A 23,889-nucleotide genomic window follows, 5' to 3' on the forward strand; every position below is an offset into this window, starting at 1 on the left:
GGACTTTCATATAAAATATTTCTATTTTTGAATTTGGCAAGCAAGTCAACGAACATATTTAAACATCATGTAGGGCAAAAGTAAAGCCAAAAAAAATACAAGTACACACGTATACATACTGGGAGACAGAGCGGGACCCAGCGCTGCTATAAGGCACTCCTCTGTCCTTAGAAATTGTGGAAGGATAGTAGGAATTAATTTGTCCCCTCGCCTTACCCCTAGCCACTCCCATCCCAATATCTTCTCCTCCTCCAGGAAGCCCTCCCTGACCCCCAAACTGGATCAGATGCGCTCCCTCTGAGCCACCTAGGGACAGGTCTGCCACAGCCATGTTCCCAGTGTCACCCAGTGTATGGCTGGTTACAGAGCAGGCACTCAGAATGTGTGGGAGAATGAATGAATGAACAGAGAAAAAGCTCAGTGAGTGAGGACAAAAAAGTTAAGGAAAAGAAAAAAAGTTAAGGCAGCGGTTTGAGAAGTTAAAAGAAGCCTGTAATCCCAGTTACTCAGGAGGCAGAGATCAGGCGGATCAAGGTTCGAAGCTAGTCCAGGCAGGTAGTTCCAAGGCCTCCACCTGGGAAATACCCAATACCAAACAGGGCTGGCAGAGCAGTTCAAGTGGAAAGAGTGCCTGCCTAGCAAGCGTGAGGCTGAGTCAAATCCTAGTGCCACAAAAAAACAACAAAAAGATATGAGAAAAAGGCTGGAGTGATTCAGGAGGGAGGGCAGCTGAGCCTGGAGTCCACAGTCTTCACCCTGTGTCTCTGAGCTCAGTAGCTTTGGGTATGGGACTTCTTTTTTTTTCAGTGGGACTAGGGTTTGAACTCAGGGCCTCACACTTGCAAAGCAGGTGCTCTACCACTTGAGCCACACCTCCAGTCCCTTTGCTCTGGTTGTTTTGGAGATGGGGGTCTCATGAATTATTTGCCACGGCTGGCCTTGAACAGAGATCCTCTTGATCTCAGCCTCCCAAGCAGCTAGACTTACCGGTGTGAGCCACCAGGGCCAGGGGTAAGGGACTTCTTTAGGCTCAGTTTCCCCATCTGTAAAATAGGCACCATGCAGGTAGCAGCTGCTCTCTGGAGCTGCTGGGACAATGAAATAAGTTCAGGATGGGATTGTGAAGGACAGAGACCTAAATGCTCATTTCCTCCTAGAAAATGACTTGTGGACTTGTACTCCCAAAGCATCCTAAGAAATGCGAAGGGACACGGTCCCCCCCCACCAAGGTGGCCGCAAGTTCTACGCGTACCTCAGTTTCCCCAAAAGCACAGGTACCAGCACAGTCACCAAGTTTATTGGATTCATACTTTGGCGGGGGAGAGTAAGCGGTCCAGAGGGCTCAGAGTAGGACGCAAAAGAGGCGCTTGTCACGGAAGGGATTCTCCGCGGCGGGGACCGGGGTCACCAGAGGGTCATCTTTGGCGTGAGTCTCGCAGAAAGACAGGAGCTCGGCCGCCGCCTGCGACACCTGAAGGCGTCAGGTAGAGAGGTCGCTGTCCCGCCCTGGTGGCTGCACCCTCAAAGCCCCTTCCCGCGGCTCGGCCCCGCCTCCTACAGCCGGCCCACTGATGAGTGACCACGCCCCCTTCCAGAGCCCACTCCTTCGCCCCTCGTGTACCCTGAGATCCTCCCACCGCAAATTCGGTCCCGCCCCCCGCTGCCGGCCACGCCTCTCATTGCTGGCCACGCCCCTTTCTAAGCCCCATCCCCTCGTCCTTCTTGGTTCCTGCGAAGATCTTCCCACTGTGGCTCCGGACCCCTCTGCTAACACAACCCGGTGCAGAACCCCCACCCCCGACCCCAAAGCTCCCACCCTATTCACCCCCGCCAGATCCATCACCTTCATGCGGTCGATGTTCACCTCCAGCTTCAGTTGTTCTACTGTCTTACGGGCCTCGGCGATCTTGGCCATGTTGTTTGACATCGCTGCAGCAAGGAAGGGGTTATTGCCTGGCAGGAGTGGGGACTGAGGGGTTGGGACGCGTGTGGGTCCCCAGGTAGGGTTGGTGGTGGTGAGACCCAGTAGCAGGGCGTAGGTGGAAGCGTGCACGAACAGAGTACCAGAGACAGGTACAGAGAAAGCAATGATGACCAGGGAGAAGAGGACGGAGGGTGCACAGATGGGGGTACCTAGAAGCAAGCAGGGGAGGAACAGAGATCAGCAGGGAAGGAAGGAGGGATGCACAGATGGGAGGCTAAGGCAGGTGGAGGAGGGAGGGCCAGAAGGAGAGGGCCTCAGGTGCTAGATCAGGATCTAGGGATCCAGGTGTCCTCACCCCCTGGGGATAAAGCAAGAGCCAGAAAAGGGGGGGCCCTCCCCAGGCCAATTAACGGTGGCTCCAGGGAGAACTGCGAATTAAGATCGCGGCGGGAGGGGCGCAGAGGGGGCCTCATTAGGGCCTTGGTAGCAGCTGCCCCCTCTGCCACCCTCAGGGAACCCCCCACCCCAGCCCTGGCCACCTCAAAGGCTCCTCTGCTCATTAGCAGCCAGAGGAGAGAATTGGTGGAGGATGGGGGGGGGAGACTCAGCCAGACTGGGAGAGGGGCAGAAGGATGCAGAGAGGGACAAATGGAAGGACCAGAGAAGGGACAGAGTGACAAAGGAAAGAGACAAGCATAGGGGGAATAAGAGACTGAGAATAGGTAGAGAGATGGAGAGATTGGGGAGAGGGAGAGAATGATGAGCGAGGACAATAGAGGGACAGATGGAGGAATAGAGGAAGGGACACAGTGATGCAGGAGAAGAGGCATGGAGGGGACAGGGATCGGTGGGAGAGAGACAGACAGAGGACAGAAAGAACCCAGACAGAGAGAAAGAGAAAGGAAGAGCTGGGGGGTGGGGGGAGGAGGGGAAGCTGAGGGAGGAAGGAGGAGAGAAGAGGGTAAAAGGAGGAACAGAAGGGGAGACAGGCTGATGGAACAGAAAGTCATTCATTCACTCACTCAGTTACTCATTCATTTTTGGGCAGACGGATGGTGGCCGAAACTGGCTGTTGAGACCAAGACAGTAGCTTCCTACCTGTTGATGCTCAGGACCAGGATGGCTGTCGGTGGCAGAGGCTGAGAGGCAGCATCTGGGTCTCCCTCCCAGTCCTGCCCCGCCCCCTCTCCTGGGGCACAGCCCCTCAGGACCCGCCTCCTCCCTCAGGCTACACCATCTCCAAGCCCTCTCCAGTCCTCTGTGCTCTGTGTGGGGCTCTACCCTCTTTGTCCCTCTCTGTTTCTGTTGCTCCTGTTTCCTGTGAGTGTAAGCATCTCTATGTATCTCTCACACCCACAGGTGTGCTCTGCACACACCTGTGCCCTGCATTTATTCACAATGCCACTTCTGTGTATCCAACACAGCCTCTCTCACAAACAGACACACTTATCACCTCAGTGTCACCCTCTCAGCAACATACAGACTGATGCTCAAAGTCCATCACACAGAGATGCACACAACCTTACTGGGTCACACGGTAAAGCCACAGTGTCATGAGCACGTGTGCTCAACACAACCTCACAGTCTCTCAAATGTCACACACTGTCACTCACGATCTCCCACAGTGTAGCAGGACATCAGCACTGGCAGCTTGCACAGTCAATTGCACATAGTTGTCAGTGTCACATACAATCTATCAAAATGCCACACATACATGTGCAATTTTAACTTCTCCTGCAGTCCCTCATCCACTTTCTGTGTCTCACAGTCACGTGCAATTATTTGTACATCTTTGACAAGCAGTTGCGCAGAACACAGGCGCACACAGTCACCATCCAATGATGCCCACATACACTCATACAACCCTCTGTTGGCACACACAATCTTCCACATTCCTGCCCCACAGGGTCACACACAATCTGTCTCTATCACACCCACACACCATATTTTGGTGTTATACATAGTTGTACACGATGCCTGGGTGTTTCACACACATACACACTGTCATGTTTGCAATCTCTGCCAGTCTTCACAGTCTGTGCCTCATATGCTTGTCACACTCACACTGTCTCACTTATCATCACTCAGCATTCTTGCAGTGTCTCACACACATGCACGCACACACACACACACACTAACCTCTGAGTGCCCAGTTCTTTTTTCTTTTTTGGTTAGGCTGGGGGTTTGAGCTCAGGGCTTCGCACTTGCAAAGCAGGCACTCTTCTGCTTGAGCCACATCTCCAGCCCATTTTGCTCTGGTTATTTTGGAGATGGGGTCTCCAAATTACTTGCCCGACTGACCTCAAACCTCAATCCTCCTGATCTCAGGCTCCCAAGTAGCTAGGATTATAGGCGTGAGCCCGGCTCACCAGTTATATACATTTTTGCCTGTGGGATCACAACAGAGGGCCAATCTCTCAGCATCCATGTCACACATAGACCCCAGTTTCTCACAACCCAGTAATGTGGCTGACACATACCATGTCACACACACACAGTCCATCACACCCAGCCCCCCTGCACATCTCACACCCTTGTGGTATCCCAGGTCACTCACCCTGACTCTGCGCCTTTGACATATGCTGCTCTCATCCCCTGCCTCCCTCGCATACGGTGTCACTCACGCTCTCCCACTCCCACATATGATCTTTCAGTGTCACATACAGTCCCCAAATAGTGTCTCTCAGACCCAATCACACACATCCCCTCATTGCCACACACTGTCACCCATAGAGTCACCAATAATCTCACGGTGCTATGGGAACCCCTGACCCCATGGTGTCACACACGGTCACCTACATGTCATCACTCACATATGCAGTCCCACTCAGTCTCCCCTTGTCATTCATACTCTGTCTGTGTCACAGTCTCCTGACGTCACACACCAGCTCTCAGGAGTACACACTCCTGGTCTGCCGGGATCGCACCACCCCCCAATGTCATCTTTGAACACTACAGCACGTCACACTGTCTCTCCATCACACGCCTTGTGTGCTCACACTCCTCCAGCCCTCGGCCACCCCCCACCGCCTTGGCGGCCACACGGGGGCACCCGCAGCCCGCAAGCCGCCCACCCCGCCCCGCCCCGCCCCGCGCCAAAGCCACCGGAGGACTTAGAAGCAGGGAGCGCCCTGCGAAGATGGAGACGGAGACCTCGCAAGGTGGAGGAAGCCAAGGACTAGAGGCAGAGGATGGAAGATGGACAGAGAAATTCAAAAGAGGAGAGAAAGATGCAGAAGAGACAAGCCGCAGAAAGAGGGACACGGGGACAGTCTCTTAGAGAAGTGGAGACTTAGGGACTAAGACGGAGAGAGGGACAGGACAGACACACAGACCGAAACGTAGAGTTAGAGAAGGGACAGAAAAACAGACACAGAGACAGAGACAGAGGCGGGCAAAAAATCGGACAGAAAGCGCCTTCAACACTGGCCCTGACGGTAGGGGCGAGCCTGCCGGGGGCGTGGCATCGGGTCCGCGCGGGGGCGTGGCCAGGGAGGGACGTGTGGGAGTGTCCGAATCTGCGTTGAGGGCGTGGCCAAACGGGGGCGTGTTCCGGGGGCGAGGCTTCGGGTGGAGCTGGGGCGGGGTCTGGCTGGGGGCGGGGTCGGAGGTGGGGCTTTACGCTCTTTGTGGGTCTGGACCATTAGGACCCGGGACAAGGCGGAGGCTGGAGCCCAGGGAAGAGGTGTAGGTGGGGAGGAGCGTCTCTACCGCAGACAGTTCACCCCAATTCGGTTTTTACTGCCTGGACAGGGAAGCGAGGCCGGAGGGGAGGGGACACCGACCCCTGGTAGCTTTTTGATCGCGAGTACCGCACCCTGGCTCCCTTCCCCCTCCCCTGCGGGCACAGCAGGGCCAGGTCGGGGAGGGGAAGGCGGCCCACATCTGGAAAGCATCAGGCGCGCCGGACGTGCCAGGGCCCCGGGCCCGGCTGCGGAAGGGGGAGGGGAGCCAAGGCGCAACCCCCACCACCTAGTGGGGTCGGCCGGCGCCGAGGAGGGGCCTGGGCGCGGGCCGAGCCCGGCGCCTCCCGCAGCTGGTTTCCATCAGCAGATGTGGCCTGGGCAGCCCCGAGCAGGAAACCCAGCTTAGCGCCGGGAAGACAGGGTGACGACCCAATCTCCTTCTCCGCCTCATCTTCCAAGGCCAAAGTCTGGCGGGGGGGGGGCGGGGATGGGGGGGCGGGGACGGAGAAGCACAGACGGACACTGCCTCAAGCGAGGTAAACTCCTTTTCTCTGCCCAGCTGCAGACCTCAGCCATCTTTCCACCCCGCCGATAGCCTCACTTCTGCCGTGGTTTGCATAGGAATCGCCTCAGCCTAGGGACAGCCTAGTGCTCAGTCCTACTGTTGACTCTATTTTGGGGAGGAGAGACCTGAGACCTGGACTCGGATTCGGTTTCTGGCTTTAACTATTACAGAAACGACCAATGAATGGCAACAAGTACTTAGATCAAGTACTCAAAAGTCTATTGAAAATTTCCACCTGGATGTCAGAGTGTCCACCTTGGCCCAGCCACCATGCCCTCCCATTTTGACTCCTTGTTGGGCTCCTGGCTTGTGTCTCTGTCCCTCTCAGCCTATTCCCTGCAGAGCAGCCAGAAGGGCCCTTTTTAAAACTAAGTCCCAGCTGGGCCTGGTGGTGCACGCTTGTAATCCCAGAACTCAGGAGGCTGAGGCAGCAGGATCTAGAGTTCGAGAACTGCCTGGTCTACATAGAGTTACCCTGCCTTAATAAAAAATTGGTTGCCAGGGACTGGGGAGGTTGGGAATGAGAGCTAAGGAATGCAGGGTTTCTTTTCAAGATGATGCAGATGTTCTAGGACTGCTTGCACTAACTTGTACACATACTAAAAACCACTGAACTGGGTGAATTTTATGGTATGTGAATTACATGTCAATAAAGCTGTTAATCTCTTCACGACCAACAACAACAAAAAAGTCTTTCTTAAGCCTGCTGCAGGCATGGCTGAAGTGGTAGAGCACTTACTTAGTAAGCACAAGGCCCTAAGTTCAAAGCCCAGTACTACCAAACAAACAAGTCCCTCTACTGCTCAGAATTCTCTCATGGCTCCCACCTCACTTGGAGTAAAAACCAAAATCATCTTCATTGCCCCCAAGGCCCCATCTAATGTGGCCTACCACCCTCTGATCTCTCCTCCTCACTCCTGCTGATCTAGCCACAGTGGTCTCCATGTTGTCTTGCCAATGTGCCCAGCACAGTTGTGTCTCGGGGCTTTTGCACTGGCTGTTCCTTCTGCCTGTTTTTGTTTTTGTTTTGTTTCGTGTTGTTTTTCTAGTGCTGGGGTTTGAACTCAGGGCCTACACCTTGAGCCACTCCACCAGCCCTTTTTATGATAGGTATTTTCGAGATAGGGTCTCATGAACCATTTGGCTTTGAACTGTGAGCCTCCTGATCTCTGCAACCTGAGCAGCTAGGATTACAGGCGTGTGCCACCAGCAACCAGCTCTGCCTGCGATATTCTTCCCAAAGATTTCCATAAGCCTCATTCTCCACCTCCTTCAGTCCTCGGTTCAAAGGTCACCTTCTCAAATAGACCTTTGATTTCTCAAACTCCTAAATCCTACTCACTTCTTTCATATGTATATCTTCTTTCTCCCGTACTCATTACCTTTAACAAATTGTACTATTTATTTATTTATTTAGGTGGGATTGGGGTTTGAACTCAGGGCTTTACACTTACAAAGCTTGAGCTACACCTCCAGTCTGTTTTGCTCCGGTTATTTTGGGGGGGGGGGTGTCTCATGAACTATTTGCTCAGGCTAGCTTCAAACCTTGGTCCTCCTGATCTCAGTCTCCCAAGTACTAGGATTACATGTGTGAGCCACCAGCCTGGCTTGTACAATTTATTTAATTTGCCAGCTTCCTCCCCTGTGACTAATTCCCTGTGTACCTTTTTAGAGATAATGCAAATAGCAAATAAAACATTTGCAGGTAACCACTGTAGGAATATGGGTTCTGGAATGGCTGGAGTGTGGTTCTGTGGTATGGTGCTTGCCTAGCACGTGCGAGGCCCTGAATTCCAACCCCAGCACTGGAAAAAAAGAAAAAAAAAATGCAGGGCTGGTGGAGTGGCTCAAGTGGTACAGGGCCTCCCTGGCAAGCATGAGGCCCTGAGTTCAAACACCAGTGCCACCAAAGAAAAAAGCATACTTTGGAGACAATAATACCTGGTGCTTGAATTTACTTACTTTTTTCATTGCCTGAATTTAAATCCTGGCTTTACCACTTATGAGTTTTGGAAAAGTTACTTAAACCTCTGCACCTCTGTTTCTCATAAAATGGGCACAGGAGGCTGAGGCAGGAGGATCCTGAGTTCTAGGTTAGCCAGGGCTACATAGTGGGCTCCAGGCCAGCTTGAGCTACATGGTGAGACCTTGCCAAAAAACAGAAAAAAAGAAAAAGAAAAGCAAAAACAAAATTTTTAAAAAAGGGACAAAATGGCTGGAGGCATACCTCAGTGGTACAACGCTTGCCTAGCAGACGAAAAATCCTGGATTCAATCCCCAGCACCACAAAACAAACAAAAACAAACTTCCTTTCTTTCTGTTTTTTTTTTTTTCTTTTTTAAGGCTGACAGATGGGGGCATGGCTCAAACCCGGAGCGACTGCCTGGCAGGCAGATGAGTTCAAATCACTGTACCACCACCACCAACAAAAAGGGGGACACTACTCTAAAAGAGGCAACAATAGAATAATGTGCTTATCTTCCAAACCCCACTAGAATGGAAGCTCCACGGGGCAGGGACTTTTTCTCCTTTTGTTTTTTTTTGGCCATATTGGGGCTTTGTGCTTGCAAGGCAGGCAGGCATTCTACCACTGTTTGCTTAGATCATTTTTGGAGACAGGATCTCACTTCTCTTTTGCCCAGGTCAGCCTGAACCATGATCCTCTTATTTTCAGCTTCCCACATAGCTGGAATGACAGGCATGCACCACTTTGCCCAGCTATTGCTTGAGATGGGGTCTCGTGAACTACTTCCTGGGCTGGCCTCAAATCTCCTTGATCCTCCTGATCTCAGACTCCCAAGTAGCTTGAACTTTCTTTGATTTGTCCCCTGCTGTATTCCCCACAGCCTGGCTGGGTGCTGGGGACACAGTAGAACTCAACAGGCCAGGTTCCTGCTCAAAGGGACAAGGGGACAGACCACCAAGGGAGACAAAGAAAGCAACATATACCATTCTTCTGATTGCTGTAGCAGGTGAGGGCTGGGTTCCAGCCCTGCCTTCCCTTTGCCATGTAACCAGGAGAGTAATGGGCCTCCATTTACCCATCCAGGAGGGCTGGCAGAGTGACTCAAGTAGTAGAGAGCCTGCTTCACAAGCATGAGGCCCTGAGTTTAAACCCCAGTGCCACCAAAAAAAATAAAATAAAAAAATCCAGGAAATGGTGTAATTGTTGGGCATACCCAATAGGAAAATAGGTGAAGAATGTCAACAGGCAATTCACATAAAAGGAAATACGAGTGCCAAGAAGTACACCAAAGTTGTGTGCCACCTCAAAGAAATAGACATGCCAATTAAAACAACTAGACTGTTAAAATGAACAGGATTGTCAGGCCTAGAAGTGCATGCCTGTAGTCCCAGCACTCAAAAGACCAGAGGATGTCCGGGTGCTGGTGGCCCACGCCTGTCATCCTAGCTACTCAGGAGGTAGAGATCAGGAGGACTGAGATTTGAAGCCAGCCCAGGTAAATAGTTCAAAAGACCCTATCTCGAAAAAAACATCACAAAAAAGGGTTCAAGATGGAAGTCCTGAGTTCAAACTCCAGAACTGCAAAAAAATTAAAAAAAATTTTTTTAAAAAAGGCAGGAGGATGGAGAGTTTGAGGACTACATAGCAAGACCTGTCTCAAGAAAAAGAAGAGGCGGAGGAGGAGGAAATAGAAGAGGAAGAGGGAGGAGATGAAATTATTGATGACATCTATTGTTTGATGAAGGGGTAGGAAAATGGCGGTCTCAAAAACTGCTGTTAGCGATGTCAGTTGGAGGGCTGGGGGTCCAAGCACCAAAAAAAAAAGTCAGCTGGGGCAGTGTTAATAAAAGTGGGGCAGTATGAACTTCCTTATTTTTATTTTTATTTTTTTGGTAGTACTGGGGTTTAAACTCAGGGCTTCATGCTTGCAAGGCAGGTGCTCTACCACTTGAGCTTCTCTACCAGCCCTTTTTAGTGATGTGTTTTTTGAGATAGGGTCTTGCAAACTATTTGTCCGTGCTGGCTTTGAACCTTTATCCTCTTGATCTCTGCCTCCTGAGTAGCTGGGATTACAGGCGTAAGCCACTGGTGCCAGTGGCAGTATGAATTTAAAAGGGTTTATGTGGCAGTACTGGGTATTGAACTCAGGGTCTTGCACCACTCAGCCCTGTTCTCTCTCTCTCTCTCTCTCTCTCTCTACTTGGTATTGAACTGAGGACCTAGCCCTCTCTAGGCAAGTGCTCTACCACTGGAGCCACCCCCACGCCAAAAGAGCATACCATAACAACAACCAAGCAATTCTAGTTCCAGGAATGAAGCCTAGAGAAACACACACATACATGCACAAAGAAGCAAATGCAAGACTGGCGGAGTGGCTCAAGTGGTAGTGTTTGCCCAGCAAGCTCCAGGCCCTGAGTTCAAATCCCATGACACCAAACAAAAAAAACCAACCAAACATGACTGTGGAAAGATTTGAAGTAGCAAAAGAATGGTAGAGCTGAGAGTAAGGTGATGTGGGACTCCCCATGACAGAATCATCCATACAGCCCTGGACAATAACAGATGATGGGGCAATGTCACCTCCATGTCAATGGATGAACAAGTTCTGAGATGAATGTAACTTGGCAAAACTGACACAAGAGAAAGTAGAAAAGCTAAAAGGTACTGTAACCATCAAAGAAATTCAATCCTTAATTGAAATCCTTTCGGGCTGGTAGAGTGGCTCAAGTGGTAGAGCACCTGCCTTGCAAGTGTCAGGCCCCAGTTCCACCACCAAAAAAAAAAAATTAAATCCTCTCCATAAAGAAATTTCCAGTCAGGGGCAGTGGTTCGCACCTGTAATCCTAGCTACTCAGGAGGAATGATCAGAAGGATCATGGTTCAAAGCCAGCCCGGCCAAATAGTTCATGAGACCCTATCTCGAAAAAACTCATCACAAAAAAAGGGCTGGTGGAGTGACTCAAAGTGAAGGCCCTGAGTTCAAGCCCCAGTACCAAAAAAAAAAAAAAAATTTCCAGGCATGAATTTCACCAAAAAAAAATTAAAAAGATAAACTCTTCATTCATATAGTCCAATTTCTGTAAAAATGTTCATATTATCTATTGAGTGATTGCGTATACACACACATATACTTAACTGTATGTACAATTACATAAATCCACACAGTGTTGTGCACATGTACAGGCATACAGTTACAGGTATTCGTGTAGTTACTTTGCTTCATATGTGTGTGCAAATACATGAAGAAGGTGGAAGAGTCAGGCATGGTGGCAAATCTGTTACTGGAGAGGCAAAGGCAGGCAGATCTCAAGTTCAAGGCCAGATGAGGCAAAGTTAGGAGACTCTGACTCAAAAGTAAAACACAGCTGGAGGTGTGGCAAGCGGCAGAGCGCCTGCTTTGCAAGTGTGAAGCCCTGAGTTCAAACCCCAGTACTGCCAAAAGCAAAGAAAAAACCTAGAAGGGCAGGAGGCATGGCTCAGGTCCAGGGTTCCACCCATAGGACAGTGATGAAATAGACATGTGGGGCTGTCCCTTTCTTGTACTGTACACCCCCCTTTTTGTGACCCTGGGTTAGATCGCAGGGCTTCACACTTGCTAAGCATATTCCTATTCTTCTGAGGCACGTTGAAGTGCGAATGTAATTCAATCAGAAGCCAGAGTCACTGAAGTAAGAGCCAACGGTAAGAAGATGGTGTTGAACCCCAAGTTAGTACCTGCCACACCCAAGCAGACAGACGGCACTAAGTGTCAGTGCAAAGGAAAAGGGGCACTTCTCCCATTTCAAAGCAGAGCAAGAGTCCAAGTATGTAACGCTGTGCATTTATTTACAAAGAGGTTAGAGAAACGCAGAATCAGGTCCCCTGTGCACCGGGGAGTTACCATCGTCATAATAAATACAGTAATTTCAAAAAAGAAAAAAACTGAATCGGAATAGCTGAGGGTCATCCAGCTTCCCTCACTCCTCCTGGGGAGAGGGATGAGATAGAAACCATCGTCCTTCCTCTCAATCCTCCATAAATGTCCAGAAAGAGAGATGAAAGAGTCCTTTCCAGGTGTTGGCAACTCCTACTTGACCCTCAAAACCCCCAAGTCGGTGGTCTTTCCCTTCCCAGGGCACTCTGCAGGCACCCAGTCAGACGCAGAGTCTGTGATCCGGGTGCTAAGGGGATATCTTAAGGGGCCGGGGACATGGAAGGGGCACTTTGTGAACGAGAAGGGGCACGGGAAAGGAGGAACGAGAAGGCTCAATTAAAGAAGTGAAAGGTAACAGACTGAGTAAGCTTCTAAACTAAAATGGGGAAATTCAAACTGAATTACCCCCTTGCATACATGGACACCATTGTACGGATGAGGAAAGTGAGGCCCACAGAAGGGAAACTTCCGTGACCCTAGACTTTGAAGCCAGGAGCCGAAGTGGGCAGTCGGGGCTCCTCCCCATTCCTTCCTGTGGGGCGGGGGGAACCTTTCCAACCAAGACTGCTACGGATGCAGGAGTGAGGGTCTTTGGAAGTAGGGGAAAAAATAAAAAAAAAAAAAAAGGTGGTCTTTGGAAGGTGGGTGCTGTCGGGTCAGTGATCAGATCGGGCGTGCGGAGGTGCAGAGGCCATGGAGGGGGAGCCCAGCGAATCCCCAACTCACACTGTGGTCATGACCTTGAGAGAACCCGAGCGGAAACGCAGGATCTTCTTCTTCAGCGCGTGGGAAGCCTTGATCTTCACAAAGACTTTGGCGGGGCCCGCGGGGGCCCCTCCCCCCGCCCCAGCCCCGGAGGCCGCGGTGGCCGCCACCAGCTGCTGCGGCCACACGAGGCCACCGCTGCCGTCCGAGTCGCTGGAGGCGGAGCTGAAGGCGGGCGACTCGGCCTCGCTGGCGCTGGACTCGCTCTCGCCATAGCCGCCAGCCACGCCGCCACCACCACCGGGGGGCCCGCGGCGGCCGAGCGGCCCCAGGCGCCCCGCCGAGCACTCGGAGTCGCTGCCCGCGCAGCCCGCGTAGAGCAGCCGGCGCTGCGGGGCGGACGGGGACGGGCCCGGCCCGGGACCGCGGGTGGCGGGGGCGCGGGGCCGGGCGCGGCGGCCATCGGCGGCGTCGATCTCGGCGGTGGAGCGCCATCGGCGGCAGGAGCCGGCGGCTTGGGCCGCGAGCGTGGGCGCCGGGCCTCGGCGGGGCCGCGGCGGCCGCGGCTCTTCCCGTTCGGCCGTGGGGTACTTGGGGGGCCCGGGAGGAGCGGCGGCGGCGGCGCGGCCCAGCAGGCTGGTCTCGGACTGGGAGCGCGCAGCCTTGCGAGCCCTGGGCGAGCCCCGGCGGCCCGAGGCCTCGGTCAGGCGTCCGCGGCGGCCGGCGGCCCGGGGACGGTCCCGATCCCGCTCGCGTTCCCGCTCCCGGGGTGGCGACTGCTCCACGCTGCGGCCGCGGGTCAGCGGGGGCGCTTTGCGGCGCGCGGCGCGCCCGGGGAGGCCGCGGGTGGCGGCCTGCGCGCCCGGGATGTACTGCGCCTTCACCAGGCGGCCCTCGGCCGGGCTGTCGGGGGGCTCGGGGGCCGCGGGCGGCGCGGGGGGCTCGGCCGCCGCCTCCGCCTCCCACTGCGAGGCCCAGGCGCGGCTCAAGGCGGCCGGGCTGGCGGCGCGACCCCCGGCGCGCTCCACCGAGGGCTCCCGCGCGGGTCGCGCGCCCCCGGGGGGCGGGGACGCGTCTGGCGGCCGCTGGCGCACGCTGTTCTGGCGCCGCGGACCCCCGTCCGCGCCCCCGGGACTGGTCCGGGGCTGGCCCGCCCCCCGGCGGCGGCGCCTGCGCAGAAGCTCCGAGATGTAGCCGTCCAGGGGCCGCGCCGCGCCCGCCGCCGCGTCGGGCGAGTTGGCGGGCGCGCGGCCGCAGGGTCGCGGGCTGCGCAGCGCCACCGCGTGCAGGGGGCTGGGCGTGAGGAAGGGCCCCGCGCGCGCCCGCCGCTCCGCCGACGAGCAGGCCTCCGGGCCCGCGGACCCCGCCGCCGTCGGGTAGGGCGCCGAGAAGGACCGCGGCACCGCCGCCCGAGCGCCCACCGACTCCGGAGCGCTGGGACTGGCGTCTCCTAGGGGAGGGAGGCAGAAAAAAGGGAGAGAGGGGGGTGCTCAAAGTGCTGTCTCATCCAGCCTGGGATACCAGGCTGACCCCCCCCCCCATCTGCTCACTCCTTCCCTTGTAAAACAAAGCCGTCACACACCCTGCCTTCTCACCCTCACCTCCTACCCCTCTCCTCCATGTGCATACAGCTCCAGCCACACTGGCCTCCTGGATACACAGGACAGCCTCGCTCTGGCCTCCGGGCCTTTGCACTTGCTATCCCTGCTTCCTGGGAAGCTCTTCTCCCGGGATATCTGCTTGGCCCACCATGTCACTTCAGGGAGCCACTCTGAAGAGGGCTCCCTGACCTATCTTGGGATAGGGTCTCTACATGAGACCCCAAGATAGGTTTTCTAATATGACAGTTCCTTCTCCAAACTCAAAGGGACACTTCTTCATCCCTTTCCTTGGTGTATATTTTGTCATGGCCCTAGTACGTACCAGTATTTAGTACCCTGTGTATTTTACTTACTTATCTTGTATATTTTCTCCAACAAGAATATCCATTCCATGAGAGCAGGCATCTGTCTGTCTTGTTAATTGATGTGTTGTAGCCCTCCCGCCTTCCATAGCACTAGCATGACACATAATAGGGACTCAACAATTTCCTGTGTCACAGGGCACAGTGGCTCATGCCTCAGGAGTCTGAGATCGGGAGGATCGCAGTTTGAGGCCAGCCCCGGCAAAAAGTTTCTCAGACCCTATTGCAACCAATGAGTGGGTGTGGTGGCTGGTGCCTGTCATCCCAGCTATGCTGGAAGAACAAATAGGATCAAGGTCCAGGCAGTCACAATGACACCTATTTTGAAAACAATCAGAGCAAAAAGGGTTTGGGGTGTGGCTCACATGGGTAGAGCACCTGCCTAGTGAGTCCAAGGCCCTGAGTTCAAACCCCAGTACTACCAAAAAAAAAAAGCCAGGTGCTGGTAGCTCACGCCTATATCATAGTTACATGGGAGGCTGAGATCAGAGGAAGGCTCAATCAAGTCCAGCCTGGGCAAATAGGTCTTGAGACCCCACCTCGGAAATAACCAGAGCAAAATGGACTGGAGGTGTGGTTCAAGCAGTAGAGCTCCTGCTTTGCAAGCTACACCCTGAGTTCAAACCCCAGTCCCACCAAAAACCAAACAAACAAAAACTTCTTTGTGAGAGTAAGTAACAATTCCTGTTTGCCAAGCAGCTACCATCAGACAAGCCCAATGCCTAGGTAAAGGCTCTCTGCGTACTCAAACAATCCCCATGAGATAGACAATTTTATTACCCCATCTTAACAGATGGACACACTGAGGCCCAGAAGGAAGAGAGATGCTGAGAATCAAACCAAGAGTGAAGGTGACAGGCAGAACTGGAGTCCAGGTCTGACTCAGAAGTCTGTGCTCAAAACCACTGTCCTTTCCTAGACCTTACGGCCCACATCCCACCCACCTTACCTAAAGACTTGGGCCTCTCACTGGCATAGATGCCCCGGGGTTCAGAGGGACCCAGGCGTCCATAGGAGCCAGATCCAGAAAAGCCACTGTCCCCGCAGAAGGTGGAGGGGGGTGAATCGGGGCCTCCCGTACAGTTGGGGTCTTCATAGAAGCCTGGATTCCAGGGAGAAGCCAAGAGACAATCAGGAGGTAAGAAGGGGAGAGACAGGGCGAGCCTGAGAGATAGGAGGCAGTGGGAAAGATTGGGGTGTCCCAGGCAGCCCCGATCCCCTCCACCCATGCTCACCAGAGCTGCGCCCGCTCTCCTGTTCCAGGCCCCCAGACTCCAGGCTCAGGTCTCCCAGCTGCTGGCCCAAGTCCCAGATGAGCCCAGGCAGGGCCTCCTGAGGGCATGGGGAGAGTGGGATGGTCAGAACATCCCCAGAATCCCTGCCACCTTCCCCCCATCCCCATTTCGTGACTTCATAACAGAGCTTCATTTTGACAGGCTTCAACTTCCTAAGGATAAAATCAGTACTTGAGCCCCAGGACCTCCTCAAGATCAAAATCTCTTATCACCATTAGAAAGTCCTTCTCCCTGTCTAACTCCTGTCCTTCATGCTGCAGCTCCATCTCATTTGCTCTTAGGTGCAATGAGGCCTCAAAAGTCCCCTCTCCATCATTCCTTCCACCATCTTTGCTCACAGCACCCTGTTAGAACATCCCTCTTTGACACAAGCCAAAATAAATCTTTGTCCTAAATAAAGTCCCTCTTGGAATCAAACTTCAGGTCTTCTTGCTGTATGAACAGATCACTGCTAAAAGGTGGTGTCCAGGAGACAGCAGATACCTTGGCCATGGGTCTGCCTTCTCCTAGGCTTTGACCATCTTTTTCAGGGGCTTCCATCTTGCACCACGACCCCTTATTACCAGAGGAAGACTCTTGTGAAATGTCTGTAACAACTTCCTGCTGCAGACAGACTCCCTCATATAGATAAAATAGACTGACCACAATCCATGTACTCCCCCCAGAAAAAACTCCACCCCCTGTGTCTCCTGGAAGTCCTCCTATGAGTCTAGACTTACTGGTACTGCACCAGTAATCACCAGCAATTTCTGTCCCTGGTTCTCCTCCTGCCCTGGCTCCATTCCCATCCAGAAGCCCCCAGTGTCTGTCCACAGCTCCTCATTCCCATATATCAATGAAAGTGAAGACCCTTCCAAGGGAGTGACCTTGACCTTTTAGAGGGTTGGGGGGGTAAGAGCTGAAACAACAGACAGGTCTCCAAGACACCGGGACTTAACCTCCTATTGGAAGAGAGAAGGTGGGTCAGTCAGGGAACACAGCACAGGGCCTGAGCTAGCAGCAGCCTGGGGTTGACGGTTGACCCTCAGACAAAAGCGGCTTGTCTGGCCGGCAGAGGGCGGGAGGAGGGAGGAGGGGCCGGGAGGGCAGCCACCCAGCCCTGCCTATTTAGGGCAGAAAGACTGGCCAGCTCCCGCAGGCACAACCCCCCCACCCCAGCTTCTGATTCCGGTGACTCCTGGGCCCTGCCTCCTCCCCTCCCCAGAACAGAAGCCTCCCTCTGAGCCCGTGTATGCGACAGTCATTCCTACAGAGACTGCCCTGAGAAGGCAGAAATGCCCCTGGCAGAATCAACTTTGAGCAGAATCCCCAAAAAGCAACCGATTTGCGCATTAGGGGTAGCTAAAAAAGTCATGGACCATGCCATGCCCCCGCACCCCACCTCCAAATCACTGGCTGGCTTACTGCCTCAGCCACTTTAACCTCCTCACTGTTCCTGGAATGTAGCCTGGCAAACTCTTATCCCCAGCACCTCTGATCCTTTCTCCGACAGCTTTCCAAATTAGCTCCCCTGTCATTCTGGATCTTGTTGCCTTTTTTTTTTCTACATAGCAGTAACGAAGTCTTCATGCCTTAAAATTATACATTGGGGCGTTCACTTGTTTATTGGCTCTCTCACTGGGACGTGATTTCTCACTGGGGTAGAGATTCCTGCTCCCTCCTCCCAGAACCTAGGACAGTAGCTGGCACAAAGGACAGTTCTGGATATAGTTGATGCAGTGAAATACTACACAGCTGATAAGAGGAAGTAAGGCAGATGTCATGGAGATAGAGCTGTCACGAAGATTCAGCACTGAGCAGGAGGGCAGAATGCATAGCATGAGAGCAAGTGAATCAGAATCATAGCTACCTGTCACTTCGTGATGGGGACACATGCTAAGAAATGCATCATTAAGTGATTTCATCCTACTGGGAACATTACAGCATGTACTTAAACTGAGACAGCTCCAATGTCACTACGCAATACAATCTTATGAGACTCCTATATCCAGTGCATTGTTCACTGAGATGTCATTAAGTATGACTGCACCTGAAGGGCTTGTTAAAACTCATACTACTGGACCCAGGGTGGTGACACACACCTTTAATCCCAGCAACTTGGGAGTCAGAGGTAGGAAACTCATGGTCTGAGGCTGGCCCCGGGGGCAAAAGCACAAGACCCTATCTGAAAAGTAAGTAAGCAAAAGGGCTGGGGGGTGTGGCTCAAGTGGTAGCACACCAGCCTAGCAAGCAAGAGGCCCTGGGTTCAAATCCCAGTATTGCAAAACAAAAAACAAGTTACCAAGTCTTACTTCCAGGACTTCTGGTTGGGGTGCTGCTGGCTGAGAGGCACATCTCTGGGTGTCCCCCAAGAAACTAGAATTTGTTAAAAAAAAAAAAAAAGCCCTCCACTTCTTTCCTGGTATGTAAACTGTTTCTCTATAGAGCATTGGAAGAGTTCTAGGACTCAAGCCAAGGTGACAGCAGTGGTGACCTCAGGGGACAGGTGAATTCAGGAGTCATGGAAGGATGAAGGGACTGGATGGTAGAATGAGGTATGACTTAGCGCCACATGGGTAAGGTTCAAATTCAGCTCTGCCATTGCACAGCTGAGAGACCTTGGATGGGTGACTGAACCTCTCAGAGCCTCAGTTTCCTCATCTGTAACACGCGCCTCATGTGACTCAGCCTCTTACAGGTTGTTATGAGGATTAAATGAGTTAAAAGAGAATTTCCTGCCAGGCACAGTAGCTCATGCCTGTAATCCTAGCTATTTGGGAGGCTGAGATCAGGAGGATTACAGTTCAAGGACAGTCCCGGCAAATACTTTGAGACCCCCCCCATCTCCAAAATAACCAGAGCAAAATGGCCTGGAGGTGTGGCTCAAGGCAGGTACAGTACCTGCTTTGCTCTGAGTTCAAACCCCAGTCCCATCGAAAATAAAAAAAAGCATTTCCTTTAAGCACTTAATAAATGCTAGCTTGCATTATTACATGAAAGCTATAAGGAATACCTTAAAGTACTGCCTGTACAATTAAAAATATATTGCAAAATTACAGTTTTTTGGTAAATTCTACAGGTCACATTTAAATTTGTCCACTTCAGGGAAGAGCAGAAGTTGGGGGACAGACAGTCTGGGGTCTCCTTCCCGTATCTAGACCCCGTAAATATTTTCTCCAGTCTAATCCCCTTCCCCCATTATGCAAACCTAACCTCCTTCCCTCCAGCTTTTTAATTTTTTGGTGGTACTGGGGTTTGAACTCAAGGCCTGCACTTGCCGGCACTGTACCACTAGAGCCACACCCCCAAGCCTGTACAACTCTTTTTAAAACTAGGGAACTGAGTACTGTTCCCTGCCTCTGCACAATATCCTCAACTTTTTTTTTTTTTTCAATTTGCAAGCCCTTCTACAAGCAGGCCATCTGGCTCAGGCAGGCTTCACAAGAGCATGGTTAAGAACCCCTGGACACCCCTTTATCCCAAGTTTGCCACACGTGTGTTCCTCTCCTTCCATTTCCCTAGCAGTGTCCAGTGCCCTGTTAGCTCTGTTAGGAAGTCCTTCTGCAAGTCTAACTTAAGTCCTCCTTGCTGCAAGGAACCGGTTTCCTTCCTGGGAGTAAACAGGACCCAGGGAACCCCCCACCCCACTCCCAGGATTCATGCCTGTTTTCTGCAACAGTCATAGTCTTTACCGGGTAGCCTGAGCATTCCTATCAGAAACTCACCAAGTCTGGCTTCAGTCTTAGGAGCTGGGGACGTGGCTAAGTCCTCTAAGACGGGGTGCAGGGATCAGAAGCGGCCCCAACCCTGTTCAGAAGGACCCCGGAACCCCCCCCCCCACTGGAGGCGTTTATATTTAGCGCCGCTCCGCTCCTCCCTGCGTGCCGCTGTCTCCCTCCCCCCGCCTGCCACCGCCTCCTCCCCGATGCTGGGTCCAGCTTTTAACTGATGACTAGGAGGGGACAGGCCACTTCACGCTTGGAGGGCTGAGGGCTGTGGAGGGAGGAGACAGACGGGTGGAAAAGAGGGAGACAGATGCGGACGGAGTGGGGTGGAGGGACCGAGGACCCATCCTGGTCCCTTCTCCCTCTCCTGGAGGGCTGAAGGCGCCTTCCCCAGGCCGGGCGGCTTGGGCAGGGGGAGCTGGTGAAAGCCCCCACAGCCCCCACCACTCGTCCCTAACTTGGGGAGGGGGTGGGGCCTCCCACAGCTGTTTCTGCTTGCGGGAAGAATGTGCAGGGTCCCACTCCCGGCGCGGCCGGGGGAGGGGCTGGGCGGCCGCGCCGGCGTCTGGCTGCAGTCCCCCTCCCCACTTCCCATCTGGGGAGGGGGCAGTCGAGGTCAGCAGCAGAGACAGCCCCCTCCCCACCCCCAACTCCCAACCTCGGCTCAGGTTTCCCCAAACGGGAAGCTCTGGCCACACACAGGCTTGGGGACGGGATCTGCCAGAGGAGCCAGGGTCTGTGGGCTGGGGGGAGGGGAAGAGAGACACTGAGACTGAGACAGGGACAGGAAGAGAGAGAGGAGGAGAGAGAGAGAGACAGAGAGAGCCGGTAGACGGTGACAGAGACTGGGTTGAAAAAGAGAAGCAGTCGGAAAGTGACAGAAATGCAGTAGGGACAGAGGGAAACCCAGAAAGGGGTCTTGGAGACTTGGAGACTCCTTTGATTTGCAGCCCCTCTGCCCATCTTCCACCATCAGAGCACCCAGGGTGACCAGAAGTCAGACCACCCTGCTAGACTTCATTGGCCTCCTCTTGGGTTAAGGAGGGCTGGGGCCAGGTAGGAAAGAGGAAGTGTCCCCAGGCCATCAGGATGCCTATAGGGTCCTCACGGACTGTGAGCTCCTTCCCAGCAGGGATCCCTTCCTCCAGAGGCCCTAGGATCCCCTCCCCCCGCCCCCTCCCCCAGAGATCTCCAAGCACACCGGGACTTAGGGAAGATGGAGCCCTGGTGGCGGGGCCCAGAGGGAGGCATGTTTGGATCCCGGCAGTGTGACCTTGGGTGAGTCGCTTCCTGTCTGAGCCTCAGTTTCTTTCTCTGTAAAATGGGGACTATCATCCTCTATCTCCCAGGCTGCAAGATGTCACCCCGTGCAAAGTACTTGGACCCGGGATTGACACATACTTGGCGACCAGTATTGTCCCTGGGGAGGGGGAGTAGGGTGGAGGGCCCATCTACCTCCCGCGGCCCCAGGGAGGCCATGCAGTTCCCCTCTCCCCAGGTCTCACCCACGGCTGGGACTCCGGGGTCTCCAATGCCATCCCCTTATCCTTTCCTCATCCCTGCCCTCCCCCCCGAGACCGGTGTCTGAGCATCCAACCGAGACACACAGACGGGGGTGGAGGGACGGACGGACGGACGGACAGGCGGCCCCTCACCAGCTGCTCCTCCAGGGCCGCTGCGGCCCGGCGCGCGGCCGCAGCATCTTCGTCCTCGTCGGCGTCCTCCTCGTCCTCGGCCTCGGCGCCCCCCATTCCGGGCTGGGCCAGCCGCAGCGCCTGCTGCACGCGGTACTCCTGTCTCTCTCGGAGCCAATGCAACTCGCAGAGCCCGGCCAGGCTGCCCTCCAGCCAGCCCCTGAGCCGGCCCCGCTCGGGGCTCACCGGGAACGAGAAGGCCCGGATCATGGCTGCGGCCCCCCGCCCCAGCCCGGCCGGGCCCCACGGCCACCCCTCTCCCGGTCCCACCTCCCCGCCCCAGCAACCCTCCTGCCCGCCCGCCCGCTGGCCGGGCTGTCACCGTCTAATCTGCATAGACGCCCGCCCATTGGGCCGCCCACCCGCGCCTTATCTACATGGGCACGCCCCCAGCGGCACAGCAACTGCCTCCTATTGGTCGATGCTCTCCTTTACGAAGATGCTCAGCGGAGCACCCGCGCCGCCCAGCACGACGCATGCTCGTAGTTACCTACTCATTCGGCTTCCAGGCAGTCTTGCCACGCCCCCCTCCACCCTCCACCCCACCCCACCCCCGTGCGCCGGCCTCTGGGACCTGGTCACGCCCCCTTTCGCGTCACAATGAAATAAGCCCGCCCTTGCTCCAACGCCATTGGTGCGTGCCTCCCAGTTCTGCTGCTAGCTCCGCCCACTTGCGGGCGAGCGCTGACTACCATTGGACTGTCCCGCAAGAGGGGAAGGGTGGGCTATAAATATAGAATGGATCCACGTGACAGTTTGGCAGCTGCTCCTACCTCCCCTTCCTAACTTTCAGTGTCTGCGGCTGCGCAGAGAGAGGATGGCTTTCGAGGGTCCAGCCCTGATTTCGCCTCCTCTTCCAGGAAGCTTTCCCAGCACTCGGCTGTAAACTGACCCGACATCCTCGGATAAAATTAAGCTTCTAAACAGGGCTGGCTCCACTGGTGTGGAACTCGCTTAGAACGACCCCCGGTGCTTGGCTCAATGTTCTGCTCTTGCTGCATTGAAGTTATTTTTTTAGCAAGGTGCATTGAGCTTTATGCAAGGTGCATTATGGGACCGATCTTTGCTTCTAAGATGGGTTGTGTCCCAAATTCTGGAAATAGAAGACTCTGGATGGAAGATGCTATGATCTGACCAGAGCAGAATCTAAGCGTCTTTTGTCTCCCAGGTGCTGTGGACTGTGTGCTCGACCAGCCTGCGATCCCAGGGCCTTTGTTCCACGTTCTAAGAGGCTTTGTTCTCAGCCTTCTAAGATGCTCTGTTCTCAGCATCCTCTGGTCCTAAGAGCCAGGCTGGTTTCCAAGGCTTCCTCCTGCCTCCCTATGCCCGTCAAGCTGGGCTAGAGCCCCCTCAGGCGGTCGGCTTGTGTCACTACGCTGCATGTGCCTCCCTACAACCTTCCTTCCTCTTGATCTAACTCCAGTTTTCACACCCATTTCTCAGACAGATCCTGACGTCTTAAAAGCTCGTGCACTAAGCGATCTTCTGGTGGTAAGATGGAGCGGTAAGTAGCTGAGAACAAAGACTCTGAAGCTAGAGACTGTGGGTGAGTCACAGCTCTGCCATTTTCCAGCTGTGTGACCTCGGAAAATGTACTTGACCTCTCTGTGCCACATTTTCTTCATCGGTACTTCATAGAGTTGTTGTGAAGACTGAATGATAGATTTGTCAAGTTCTTGAAGCAGTGTCTTCCACGTATAAAGACCCATGGAAGGGTTTGATAAGCAAAAAAATAAATAACTAGGAGAAAAATGATTTGGGACTTTAGCAGAGACAAATTTTATTCAGTCCTCCTCTTGTTCAAGACAGACCTAATCAGGACATGGTAGCTTCTGCCTGTAATTCTGGCACTATGGAGGCTGAGTCAGGAGGATGGAGAGTTGAGGCCAGGCTGGGTGGGTAATGAATGAGTTCAAAGCCAGTCTGAGCTACATAGTAAGACCCTATCTAAAAAAGACAGAACAAAACAAAACAAAACAACAACACGAAGGGCATGCCAGACTCCAGTGGCTCACGCCTGTAATCCTACCTACTTGGGAGTCTGAGATTGGGAGGATCAAGGTTCAAAGACCTGTCAGGGCAAGTAGTTTGAGAGACCTCATCTCCAAAATAAACTGAGCAAAATGGACTGGAGGTGTGGCTCAAGTGGTACAGCACCTGCTTTGCAAACACAAAGCCCTGAGTTCAAACTCCAGTCCCACCAAGAAAAAAAACAAAACTAGTGTTGCAAGGCCCTGGGTTTGATCAGCAACATTTCAAAAAATAATTTTCCAACAATTGATAACAGGTACGAAGAGCTTGACCCAAAATTTTCTTAGTACTTGGTGTCTGGGGTGAAGCTAGAACTGGATTTTCCTCCCTGCTGTTTGTCTAAAGACAATGGAAGAATTTTCTCATACAATTTTTTTTTGGCGGTACTGGGATTTGAACTCGGGGCCTTGTGCTTGCTCGGCAGGTGCTCTACCACTTGAGCC

The 23,889-nt window shown here is 53.7% G+C and overlaps 2 protein-coding genes across 3 annotated transcripts; both read right to left on the reverse strand.

The window, feature by feature from the left end:
* Window positions 1–1,281: 1,281 nt before the first annotated feature.
* Gng8 (G protein subunit gamma 8) lies at window positions 1,282–21,464 on the reverse strand. 2 transcript variants are annotated; one of them, XM_020170854.2, is made up of 3 exons: window positions 21,377–21,464; window positions 1,844–1,929; window positions 1,282–1,471 (listed from the first exon to the last, which is right to left on the reverse strand). In XM_020170854.2, exons 2-3 carry the CDS (start codon window positions 1,925–1,927, stop codon window positions 1,343–1,345), a joined length of 213 nt encoding a protein of 70 aa, XP_020026443.1. In that variant the 5' UTR covers window positions 1,928–1,929; window positions 21,377–21,464; the 3' UTR covers window positions 1,282–1,342. The 2 variants fall into 2 exon arrangements, with proteins under 2 accessions (XP_020026443.1, XP_073913867.1); XM_074057766.1 differs by lacking the exon at window positions 21,377–21,464 and adding an exon at window positions 3,023–3,062.
* Dact3 (dishevelled binding antagonist of beta catenin 3) lies at window positions 11,946–21,714 on the reverse strand. Its single transcript, XM_020170842.2, has 4 exons — window positions 21,377–21,714; window positions 15,958–16,054; window positions 15,672–15,824; window positions 11,946–14,209 (listed from the first exon to the last, which is right to left on the reverse strand). The coding sequence occupies exons 1-4, from the start codon at window positions 21,623–21,625 to the stop codon at window positions 12,777–12,779; spliced, it is 1,932 nt and encodes a 643-aa protein (XP_020026431.2). The 5' UTR covers window positions 21,626–21,714; the 3' UTR covers window positions 11,946–12,776.
* Between the last annotated feature and the right edge of the window lie 2,175 nt (window positions 21,715–23,889).

The sequence above is a fragment of the Castor canadensis genome, chromosome 16, assembly GCF_047511655.1.
Source record: "Castor canadensis chromosome 16, mCasCan1.hap1v2, whole genome shotgun sequence".
NCBI classification, from domain to species: Eukaryota; Metazoa; Chordata; class Mammalia; order Rodentia; family Castoridae; genus Castor; species Castor canadensis.

Coding starts and splice junctions, on each gene's coding strand:
- Gng8 (XM_020170854.2), bottom strand. CDS start 1,927: ATGTCAAACAACATGGCCAAGATCGCCGAGGCCCGTAAGACAGTAGAA. Junction 1,472..1,843: donor TGAACATCGACCGCATGAAG/GTGATGGATCTG, acceptor TGACGCCTTCAG/GTGTCGCAGGCGGCGGCCGA.
- Dact3 (XM_020170842.2), bottom strand. CDS start 21,625: ATGATCCGGGCCTTCTCGTTCCCGGTGAGCCCCGAGCGGGGCCGGCTC. Junction 16,055..21,376: donor CGGCCCTGGAGGAGCAGCTG/GTGAGGGGCCGC, acceptor CCATGCCCTCAG/GAGGCCCTGCCTGGGCTCAT. Junction 15,825..15,957: donor GGAGAGCGGGCGCAGCTCTG/GTGAGCATGGGT, acceptor CCTGGAATCCAG/GCTTCTATGAAGACCCCAAC.